Source organism: Alligator sinensis, unplaced genomic scaffold (assembly GCF_000455745.1).
Source record: "Alligator sinensis unplaced genomic scaffold, ASM45574v1 scaffold989_2, whole genome shotgun sequence".
NCBI lineage: Eukaryota > Metazoa > Chordata > Crocodylia > Alligatoridae > Alligator > Alligator sinensis.
This window is the reverse complement of record NW_005842162.1, coordinates 2,109,389-2,121,784: the sequence shown is the minus strand read 5'-3', so window position 1 is coordinate 2,121,784 and position 12,396 is coordinate 2,109,389. Positions and strand designations below refer to the sequence as shown.

Sequence of the window (12,396 nt, the reverse complement as noted above, 5' to 3'; positions counted from 1 at the left end):
GGAATGAATGCTGGGATTATATGACCCCAGCTAGGTGATTATTTAGCCTCCTTTTGAAGACCCCCAAGGTAGGACTGAGCACCACTTCCCTTGGAAGTTGGTTCCAGATCCTAGCAGCCCTGACTGTGAAGTAGTGCTTCCTGATGTCTAGCCTGAACCTACTCTCAAACAACTTATGGCCATTATTGCTTGTTACTCCAGGAGGTGCTCAGGGGAACAGGGACTCTCCTGTTCCCCGCTAGTCCCCCCTGGTAAGTTTATAGACAGCCACCAGATCCCCTCTCAGACTTCTCTTGTGGAGGCTGAACAAGTTCAGGTCCCGTAGCCTCTCCTCGTAGGGCCTGCCCTGCTGCCCCCTGATCATACGAGTGGCCCTCCTTTGAACCCTTGCGATGCTGGCCACATTCCTCCTGAAGTGCAGCACCCAGAACTGGACGCAGTACTCCAACTGCGGCCTGACCAGTGCCACATAGAGGGGGAGGATCACCTCCTTGGTCCTGCTCGTGATGCATCTGTGGATGCACGACAAGGTGGAGCTAGCCTTACCGACCACTTCCTTACTTTGGCAACCCATGTTCATCTTGGAATCAATAAAGAGTCCAAGATCCTTTTCTGCCTCTGCACTGATGAGAAGGGAGTTCCCCAGCCTGTAGGTATGCTGCTGGTTCTTCCTCCCCAGGTGCAGTACCTTGCACTTGTCAGTACTGAAAACCATCCTGTTCTCATCCGCCCACCCCTGTAACCTGTCCAGGTCCAGTTGTATCCTGTCCCTCCCTTCTAGCGTGCCCATCTGTCCCTACATGTTAGTGTCGTCCGCGAATCTGAACAAGGTGCTTTTCACCCCCTTGTCCATGTCGCTGATAAAGATGTTGAACAGTATGGGCCCAAGGACTGAGACCTGGGGGACCCCACTGCCCACATCCCTCCAGGTCGAAAGTGACCTGTCCACCACCACTCTCTGGGTGCAGCCCTCTAGCCAATTTGCGACCCATCTGACTGTGTATGCATCAATGCCACAGTCACCTAGTTTTTTAATGAGAAGGGGGTGAGAGACAGTGTCAAAGGCCTTCCTAAAATCTAGACAGACTACGCTTACCATGACACCTGCGTCCAAGAATTGTGTGACCTGATTGTAAAAGGCAACCAGGTTGGTCTGACAGGACCTGCCCCTAATGAACCCATGTTGGTTGCCCCTGAGCATAATCTCCCCTGCCGGTCCCTCAACAATGTACTCCTGGATAATTTTCTCAAAGAGCTTCCCCAGGACCGAGGTAAGACTAACGGGCCTATAGTTCCCTAGGTCCTCCTTCCTCCCTTTTTTGAAAATGGGGACCACATTGGCCCTTTTCCAGTCCTCTGGCACCATGCCAGAGCACCACGAGTGCTCATAAAGCTGTGCCAGGGGCCCCACAATGACCTCTGCTAATTCCCTCAGCATCCTGGAGTGGAGAGGATCTGGACCTGCTGATTTAAACACGTCCAGCCCAACCAGAAGCTCTCTAACTAGGTCCTCTCTGAACCTAGGCCTGGCGGTGCCTCTCCCGAGTCTGTCCAGAATTCCAGTGGGGGAGATGTCCTGGTCCCTGCTCAGAAAAATGGAGGCAAAGAATTTGTTAAAGAGGTCAGCTTTTTTGTCTGGTGCAACTACCAGATTGCCAAGTGTGTCCTGCAGGGGCCCCACAGTACCTGGTGCCTTCTTTTTACTCCCTATATATTTAAAAAAGAACTTCTTGTTATCTTTGATCCTGGTCGCTAGTCCTAGCTTTGTCTCCGCCTTAGCCTTCCTAACAGCCCCCCTACAGTCTTGAGCAACAGAGGTATAATCCTCCTTGGTGATAGCCCCTCTATTCCACTGAGTATATGCCTCCTTTTTAGCTTTCAGACGTTCCTGAATGCCTTTGGCGAACATCAAGTTCTCTACTACTGGAATGTACTGTACCACTGTTTCCTCATCTTCTTATAACAGAGGCACTACAAAAATGCCAGAAGCCATGTATTTGATATTTTAATAACAGACTTTTTGATCATACCTATATGATATGTTATACAATATGGGGTAAATAAAACTGAAAGACTTTCAATTATTTCTTTAAACAAGACGCTTATGTGACAAACAAATGATTTTTTTTCCCTTTGGTCATAATTTTTTGTTTCTTTTTGGAAAGCAATGAAAGGAAAAATGTCAAAGTGTTGTGAAGCATTTAATTTCAGTAAGGGGAGCCTCTTTTCATTTTTTCTTTTTTACTCTCCCCCAACTCAGCTTCCCTAGTTGTGTCTACGTGAGGTGTTTGGCATCTTCACATGTGCCTTTATGGGTGTGTCCAGATGAGGATGCCTCTTGCCCCGTCTCAAACCCCTGTGAGGCAGGGCAAGAGGCACATGAAGGAATAAAAAAAATGTTCCCTGTGCTGCAACCTTTCAGTACAGGGAGAAAATTAGACCCCTGGATATCCAGGGGTCAAACAAAAACCCAGGGGCAACTGGAGGCTCAGTCCTCCAGAGACGCTCTGGCAGAGCATCTCTGTGATTGGCCTTTTCCCTGGTCCTTAAGCACACTGCCTGCCTGTGCTGGGCAGGCAGCACTGCAACCTCCAGGGACCTGGACACATCTTTTGCCAGGTAAGGAGTGGGTTGAGGGGCTAGCCATTCGTTCCCCCCACTCCCCGTTAGTTCCCCCTACCCATTTGTTCCCCAAGCTCCTTGCTGGTTCTCCCAGCCCCCACACACACACCGGCAGTACCAGAGAATGAGCAGGAGGCTGGAGACAGCCCCAGAGACATTCCCCTGCTGTCTCCGAACTCAGGAGAGCAGGAGACAGCAGAGGAATGTCTCCAGGGCTGTCTCCAGTCCCTTGCTCCTTTCCCTGCTTGTCTCCAGCCTCAGGAGAGCAGGGGACAGCAGGGGAATGTCACCGGGGCTGTCTCCAGCCTCCTGCTCCCTCCAGAGGCTGGAGACAAGCAGGGGAAGGAGCAGGGGGGCTGCAGACAGCAGGGGAATGTCTTCAGGGCTGTCTCCAGCCTCCTGCTCATTCCTCTGCTGTCTTTAGCCTCCCGAGGCTGGAGAGGAGCAGGGGAAGGAGCGGGAAGCGGGAGACCAGCAGGAAGCTGGAGACAAGCCCCTAGAGACAAGCTGGAGACTTTCCCTGCTTTCTCCAGCTTCCTGCTCATTCTCTGCTACTGCCGATGAGTGTGGAGGGCCTGGGACAGCAAGCGGGGAGCTGGGGGAATGAAGAGGAGATTGGGGAAACGAACTGGGGGCAGGGGGAATGAGTGGGGAGCAGGGGAATGAACAGGGGGCACAGTAAAAACCTGCAGCAATGCATGTACAAACACTGCCCTGGCTGGCTGGGGTACAGGGGTGCTTTAGTGTGGGGGGTGCCTGCCAGCTAGCCCGGCAATTAAGCATCCTCATCCCCCAACCAGCCCCTCTGCAGCATGCTATGCAGGAAGGAGCAGCCCTGGCCTAGCAGGCTGACCCCCTGGCTCAACATGATGCAGTCCTGCAAACACATGCAAACAGTGTACCCAGGAGCAATCTCTGGAATGTATTGCTTCACGTTAATTGTGCATGCCCCCACCAGTGTAAAATGTGACAGACATTAAATATAATTTTTCATTAAGAAAAAGATTATAAATTAAATTTAAAAATGTCAAGGGAAATTCAAATACAGGCAGTCCTTGACTTACAACGTCTCGAGTTACAACATTTTGCACTTACAACTTTTATAAATTGACACCCTGTTTCAACTTTCTGACGTCAGTTTTGACTTTACAATGCTTGATTCAACACCATGCCATGCCAGCAAACAAGTTCGCTGCATCGCCCATCTCCCTGGAGAACATCTGTCCAAACTTCCTTGGACACTGCCTTTAAGAAAGCAGACTCCAGAAAAACCTGCAGCCAAGACTCCTGAGAAGACTCCAGCCAAGAACCCTTCTAAAAGTCCAAACAAGAGCTTTTAAAAAAATCCAGCAAAGTCACCTTAAAGAGTATGGCGGGGGGACTGGACCCGATGATCTCATGGAGTCCCTTCCAGCCCCTAATGTCCATGAAATCTATGAAAAAAGTTTTTCCAAATCAATATGATTGCTATTTACAATATAAATATATTAATGGAGCTATATTACTCACCTATAATTGACTGAGTACACAACTCTGGGTTACTTTTGGTGAAAATAGGGTATCAGGCCTTGGTTCAGGAACCAACCCTCCATTTATAACATTGTTTCCTATGGGATAATCGGTTCTGAGTTACAATGCTTCAACTTAAAACGTGGTTTTCAGGAAACAATTGTGTCATAAGTCCAAGGACTGCCTGTAATCTATTTCTTTTCTTTCTCTACTAGCTCTAATAAAAAACGAAAATTTTTCTTCTGGACTTACTTTCATGGATTTTTTAAGTTGTTTAGCATCAAATACTGCTGGGGGTGTAACAAGAGCAACCATGACACGCTCCAGATTGCCTGAGAGATCGCTTTTCAAGTCATCTTTCAGGTCCTAAACAAATAAAAAGAAAAGACTCTGAATGATTATTGCTTTCACAGATCACATAATCCCAATAGAAATGGTAACCTACAGGAGTCTGGATGTTGCTACTCCAATATTTCTACCCTGTTTCTTTTCAATCATTTCTACTGTTGGAAGCATCTTGCCCCCAGCTGTGCTGCATTTGATGTTCCTTTTTTAATTTAGAAAGTGAATTCTATTCTTTGACTAAGCTATATTGAAAATTAAAGCCATAGATGAAGTGCCTTCAAAATAACCACATACTGTCTATGTGACTTTTAAAAACTATAGAAATGCAGACCTACTGCTTCTGAAGAGAAAACAGAGAAGGCGGAGGATTACACACCAGAGCAGTGAAATGCTGCAATCAGAGGTATCGCAAAAGGGAACTTTTGGCCCCACGCTCTAATACATTTGTTACCTTCTCCAAAATAATTAGCAAAAGTGGCTTTATCTAAAGGATGTAATCCATACTGAAATACTAGCAACATTTTATTTTTGGATCTAGCTTCTCAACACATCCTTCAGTAATGACCTCTGGAAAAGAATTCACATTTTAAAAGACTGTCAGTCAGGGTTTTTCCCTTAGTGTTTGTTTTTATGTGCCGTTACATTCTCATGGAGTTACTTCATTCATTTTCAAATACTGTCTCATAATGAAAGTTAGTTTAGGGTTATTGTATATTAGGGTCATTTTTCTGGACATCGTATAGGTTTATCTTTTAACTGGCCACACAGCTTCTCCAAGTATATACCTTTCCTGATGCTGCCAAGTACTCCTTAGCAATCAGCTGTCGCTGAGCATTTGATCTCTCAGTAAGAATGTCGATCAGGGTTTTCTCATCAGTCCCTAAAAGAAAACATTTTACTTCAAGTTTAAAACCATGACAGCACACCCACCACAGCAGTAAAGATGCATTCAAACAATGAATTGGGAAAGTAATTACATTAATTCATTTTTTTGTCCTTCAGTAAGGGGGCATGTTAGTAAGAGAAATGTTGTCACCGGTTTGTCAATGTGCTCTGGTTGCTATTAAAATTCTCTCCATCATGAACGCTTGCAGAAAGCAAACAAGAAGTTGAAATGGCAGAAGTCACTTTCACATAGACAAGGAGTATATGTCACTGAATGAAGTGAATTAGCTGTGCTGTGATGGGTTTATGTCCTGCTTACATACAATTGGTAACTAGGAGGACTGGGGCACACTCACATCCTGAGAAAAGGGAATGATTACAACCCCAGTGACCCCGGTACAGGATAACAGATGTACTTAGGTCTTGTCTCTATGGCTGGAAGCAGACATTGCCTGATGCTTCATTTGTGCTGCCATGCTGATGCTGGTCTGCTTCACTGGGCAAAGCACACATCACCTGTTGTCTTGCCCTTGATGGTGCAGGACAAGGGGTGATGTGATCTCCTGGCCTTCCCTGTTCAGCCAGACTTGCTCCTGGTGGTGGGTCTGGCTAAGCAGGGAACCCAATTTTCCTGCTTATGGAGAGGTACCCAAAGATTCCCTTGCACGCCTCTCTGTAAGCTGAAAAAGCAAGCAGGTGCTCTGGGGCTTGAGGGACCCTCTAGCCTCTAGAGCACTTGCATGGGGTGGCTGGAGAGTAGAGGCAGCTCAGGCTGCCCCTAGTCTCCTGCCAGACAGTTAATAGACATCCGAATCAATCATAAAACAGCAGAATCTGTTACTACATTCTGTCACACCACTGATTTTCCTTTGATGTAGTGTGATAAAGGGTAGCAATATCTATTAGCTCACAATTTGCGCCACCATACATTTTTGGTGACACAGATGAGACGTCAGGTGACACGTGTTTCAAACCATGGAGACAAGACCTAGGTACATCTATTATCTTGGTAACCAGGGGTGACTGTGGTTGTAATCATTCCTCTCTCTCATGATGTGAGCATGCCCCAGTCCTCCTAGTTACCAATTGCATGTAAGCATGACAGTGAATTCTAGCACTTTAAAACAAAGCTATGAAGCCAAAGACAAAAATAGTGTGCCTGAATTTCCACACAGGAAGGGAATTTAGCTGCGTATTTACCAATTCCTCTGATTGCTTTCCGAATTGCTTCTGCATCTCTGGATGCATTAAAGCTGGGGTAATCTCGGATGGTTCCTCGGTTTCCAACCTAGAGACAAAAACTACATTTTGAGACCTAGTAAAAGCAAAAATCCCAACCTTATTTAAAGTCTTAAATTTTATACAACTTGTTTCCATTGCTTCGGATTTTCAGCGTTACAGTTCTAAACTAGCTCTTACTATTTAATTGAGCTCAGAGCTGAGGTGTTAATTTTCCAAATTCTAATCAGTTCTGCTACCAGTTCTTTCTGTAACCTTAGATAAGTTACTCTGCTTTGCTTTCTGTAGGTATACAATAGGAGAGCAATATCTACATTCAATTAATTGCTTCTCTTGCCACGCTTCAAAGAGGTAAAGAACTTCATCTGTACAATGCACTGTTACTAAACTATGAAGATACACTGTTTTTTTCCTAACATATTTCTATAGCCAAACTTGTGTCTTAATGGATTCACCAGAGAGGTTGATGCCAATCTGTCCCCTGCATGCTCAGAAGCCTTTTCAAGTACTGACCTCTGAGCCAGATGAGAGGTGGGAAAACGCATTCACCACTTTTTGTACACAACTGAAAATTCCAGTTTGGTACTAAAACATGCTGAGAGAAAAAGAAGATTGTATATGCTTGGAAATGTGATCAATTAACTGAAATTATATGCCTATTGTTCAGCCTAAAATGTGGCTTCTGAACAGAAGTAGAATACAAATTTTAAGCAACCATAAAAGACTATATCAATGCAAATTAGCTTGCGATCAACCATTAATTGAGTTGCTTTCAGTTGGTGTCTGGCCACGTCCCCGCCCAGCTGCTGCAGTGGGGAGGAGGCAGGGCCTTTGATGGGAGAAGCAGCCCCTGTCATAGTGTCGGGGAGTGCAAGCAGGGGGGTCCCTGTGGTGGGGCGGGCAAAGCTGCGGCAGACTACACCAGGGCCCAGAGGGGGCCAGAGCCCCACAAGCACCACTGCCGTGGTCCACACCAGCTTTTCTCGCCCTGCAGCAGCTTTCCTCACCAGGAAGAGGCTCGTGCTTGGGAAAACCGTGACAGGGGCTGCTGCTGCCTCATGGCTCCAGCAACCGGGTGAGGGCAGAGCCAGCTGCCAGCCAGCAGGGCCCCTTGGGATGGGGACAGGGAGTAGGGTTGTTTCCCTTTCTACCCCCGGGGCACCACAGTGGGGTCTGCCTGTCCCAGCTGCCACCACTTGCTCTGTGCCCAGGGCAAGCAGCAGAATAAGCCCCCTCCTGCCCCCCTCCCTCTAGTGTCCAGCGGAGGGGGCTTACTCCGTTGCTTGCCATGGGCACAGAGCGAGTGGCGGTGGCAGTGGCTGGGGTGGACAGACCTCGCTGCAGTGTCCTGGAGGCAGAGCAGTGAATAACCCCACTCCCTGCCCCCACCTAAAGGGGCCTGCTGGTGGCATCTGGCCCTGCCCCCGGCTGGCTGCTGGAGCAGTGAGGGAGAAGCAACTGTGATGGGGGCACAGGGCACAGTTTCCCCAGGCATAAGCCTCTTCCTGGTAGCAGGTTGCACTGCGGGGCAGGGAAAGCTGCTGCAGAGTGCAGCTGCAGTGGAGCTGGCGGGGGGTGGGGTGGGGGTGGAAATCAGGTCTGGCCCTCTCCAAGCCCCGGTGCTGCTGCATGCTGTCTGCCACAGCTCTGCCTGCCCCGCAGCAAGGGCCCCCCCATCAGGAAGGGGCTTGTGCTCCCCGACACTGTGACAGGGGCTGCTGCCCCATTTAGGGCCCTGTCCCTTGTCCCTGCAGAGGCCGGGCAGGGGTGTAGCCAGATGCTGACCAGCAGGCCCCTTAGGCAGGGACAGAGACAGAGGTTATTCCCTCTCCCTTTGGTGTCCGGCAGAGGGGACAGGAGGGGGATTATTCTGCCGCTTGCCCCAAGCAGGGAGTGAGCAGTGACGGCAGCAGTCAAGGCAGGCAGACCTGGCTGCGGTCCCCCGGGGATAGAGGGGGTGGAATAACCCCCCTCCCCGCCCACTCTGCCTCAGGGGCCATGGTGGTCCACCGCTGCAGCAGCAATGGTGGACCACCCAGCAGACCTGGCTCAGGTCCCTGTCGGTGGGACAGGGAGGGGGGAATTAAATTCCTCTCTGGCTAGTTCAGCCCTGGCTGGTCACGCCTCCCCTCTCCCCCCCCCAAACCAGCACAGCTTCCCTGCAGCTGGGGTGCACTCTAGCACTCTTCAGCACTTGACCTGAGCAACTGCAGGCATGTGCCCACAGTTTCTTAGTCCAGAGAGAATGTCTGTACTGTTACAAACCAGTTCAACCTAGGTAGGCTAGACTAACTTGCAATGTTTTAATCAATTCAGGCTATGGCTTTTTGAATGTCTGTCCCTAGCCAATGCGTACATATTGGTTACGTACTACACCCTGTTACATTTAACAGTCATTACTCAAGGTATAGAAAAGCTGTATACAACTTAGTGCTCACACTGTAGCTACTTCCATTCAGTGCTTTATTATTTTAATATTAAAGGTAAATCAGTCACTTTGTCACAAAAAACACAAACCCCAAAACAACCACCCTACCACACACACACACACACACACACACACACACACACACACACACACACAATCCATTACCATTCAAACACAATATTAAAAGTTCATTTTGCAGAAACAACCATAGTTTCTGCAAGGCTGCAGAGATCTCGTCAATCAGTTACAAAGAAATAAAGTAAAAATGCCAGGCTTTGTATTTTAAGTTCCTTTAGAAACACAAGCTAATTGGAGGTGACAAGACTCAGTAGATAAATATTTTATTTTCAAGCTGCTAGGAAAATCTTGGAGTTAGTGCTTTGTAAAAAGGAAAACATGAGCAAACTCCCAAATATGACATTGTTCTTTAAACCATTCATGTGAAAAATGCAAAGATAGGATATACATTGTTATTCACTGACATATTATCTGCCTTCCTAACAGCCTTTTCCTCCCTAAATTGACAGTGACCTGTTTTTTCCCTATATTTCATAATGCAATCCAGGCATCATTGAATTATATTAACAATTAGAATTTCACTGTCCCTTGAGTGTTTGATATAATTTAAAATTGACCTATTATTTTGTCTTCATTAAATAAACAGATATTAATATCCAAGCTGTATTATGAAACACTGCATTGGGACATGCTCAATATAAAATTCAAATGCAGTGGGGGTGGAAGGGAATGTTGCAGGTTCACACAAAAATAAGTGGGGCAGGAAGGGAACAGTCCACATTAGAAGTTAAATACTTGTAAGGGTTTGGTTTTCAAATGTAACACTTTTTGGTGAATGCTTTAATTAAGCAACTGCTGATATAATTAAGGGTTGCTATGGATAATTAGAGAGTTGAATACAAAAACTGTTAACATCAGTCTGGATTCAAATATGAACGAAAAAATTATTTGGGTTTGAAAGCTACAGCAATTAACTTCCTTGTCTATGTTTGGTATGTCCTGGAGCACAATTTAATACTAGGTTGTATTGTAACAGACTTGCACAAGTACCGCCTTCATGATTGACTCACTTTCCATGCCTTGTTTTAAACAAAAGTTAATAGCATTTCTTGGTGTATAGCAACTGATTTCAAATAGAAGCAAGTTATTCATTACTTATTAATTTACATCTGGTGGATTATAGCCTCCTGACAAAAGGCACAATCCCATTCCGTTATCTTAATACACTGTGTTGCAATTCTATGCATGCTGCACAAATTTATAATTTGCTTAATCACATAACACAATGAAAACACCAATTTGTTGCCTATTGCTTACACTCTAACAAACATCAGTTATCTGCATATCAGGGAAATGTATACGTGCATAGCATCTTTCAGCTCCACTGTCTATTTTGCAATTAAATGTATTCCCTTTAACTGAAAAAGAAACTGGAGAGGAAGCAGCTGTCAAAGGGGTGCTACTAGAAGCCTTGAAAATAATGAGAACCAATTTTATGGCCACTATATGTTCAATTTTATGGCCACTATCTTCCCTCATTTTCAAGGCTTCTAATAACAGTTCCTAAATCTACTATTAGAAGCCTTGAAAATATTGTAAGCTAGTCATTTTTAAGGCTGCTAATACTACAGTGTTGTGTACTTAACCAGCATTGCTTACATCAGGGCTATCCAACTAGCAGCCCGGGGGCTGCATGTGGTCCACGTGAGTTTAATATGAGGCTCCTGGGTTCCTACCTGGCTGCTGCTTGCCCATTGCTTTGCTGCTGCTGTAGCCAGGGTTTCTAGATTCAAGGGGCAGCGAGGCGTGGCCCAAAATGCTGGAGGAACCTGCAGTGTATTGCAGCATAGGAGTTGAGATAGGGGCCACCCATTTGTTGCAGCAGTATTGGGGCATGGCTTCTCATACACACAGTGCAGCAAGTGGTGTATGTGCAGCCTGTGGGCCCGTGTACTTGAATTTTTACAGCCCCTGCTTGTACAGCCCACACCACGTGGGGCATTTGGCCACTTACAAGTTGGACAGCCCTGGCTTACATTAAATTTGGATAAGTGCATATGCTGGCTAAGTGTACAGTTTTTCTTTAGCCCCAACATTGCATGCTTAAGTCTTTATATAAACAAGAAAGATACACTTTGAAATAATAACTGCAGTGGAAAAACTTTGTAGTTCTGAATATTATAAATGTTCCCATTTTCTGATTCTTGAAAATCTGAGGTATGCACTCCACCACTGTACTGATAGGATTGCTTTTTAATAGCACTTTTAAGGTAAGCTGAACACAATGTTCTTTGCTATAATACCTAATAAGTTAATACACTGAATTCCAATGCAAAACATAACAGATTCCTAGAACAATTTCTAAATAGCATCAACATGATTGAACATTAACCCTAGTTACCAACAGCACATTCTTAATTAGAAAAACATGACAAATGGGATGATTTAATATGCATTTAGCACTTGAATATATACAGTGAGAAATTTATTACTCTTAGGTGTTAGACAGTTCTGGAGACCTAAATCCTTTATTTAACCACAGAACAAGGACAGCTGTGTTGGGGATGGCAGCAGTGTTCTATTCCAACAATGCTTCTTAGCAGCTTGCACTATTCCAACAATGCTTCTTAGCAACATGGGGGAACTTGCTCAGTGTTTCTGAGCCACTGCTCCCCTGCTGCCAAACTTCTGGATCCACAGGGAGTCCTGCAGGCTGGATCATGTACCCAATCCCAGTGCAAAGAAATGGGTGAGGGTAGCCTGGGCCTCCGAGAGCCATTCACAGTGTGTGGAGGGCAAGAGGGAGTGGTTTTTTCCCCTCCCCCAGACCAATCCTGGTGCGCAGGGCAGGGAGGGGGCAGTGCCAGGCTCCAAGGCTTGATCTGGCCTTCAGACCAGCCCAGCACCTCTCATCTGGCCTGCAGGACCAGAAGGGTGAGCACAACTGATTTAGACTGATAAGCTTTAAGGGCACAAAATCTATCACATCTGTACAGTACTTAGCATGTTGTGGTCTTGGTCTTATCAGGGATTTGTAGTCATCAGTGTAATGCAAATAACAAAATAAAGAACCAGAAAGTATCAACTAATGACTTGCAGCTGAAAGAGGACTGCAGAGGATACTGCCATTCCTCCCACCGAAGCATTGCTGAAAGACAGCATTAGTCAACATTCTTGGAAGAACTGAACAATGATTGCAGAATGCATAAACAAGATGGGAAATCCATACATACAATCATACTTCATTCTCTTCTTCAGTTATTATTTGAACCATTTAAATTGTTCAAAGAGGCATATTCTAATGGGTGTGGAGCAAAAAATGCAGGCAGCTTATGATCTCAGCCTTTCAG

At 46.0% G+C, this 12,396-nt stretch overlaps 1 protein-coding gene across 3 annotated transcripts in view; it reads right to left on the bottom strand.

The window, feature by feature from the left end:
- Positions 1-12,396, bottom strand: part of ANXA3 (annexin A3) — a 47,587-nt gene that overhangs the window by 25,069 nt on the left and 10,122 nt on the right. For all 3 annotated transcript variants that reach the window (XM_006025723.3, XM_025206552.1, XM_025206551.1), the window contains exons 3-5: positions 6,562-6,649; positions 5,262-5,356; positions 4,384-4,497 (exon numbers count right to left, since the gene is read on the bottom strand). In XM_006025723.3, the coding sequence (XP_006025785.1) occupies positions 4,384-4,497; positions 5,262-5,356; positions 6,562-6,649 (297 nt within the window). The remainder of the gene's footprint in view (positions 1-4,383; positions 4,498-5,261; positions 5,357-6,561; positions 6,650-12,396) is intronic.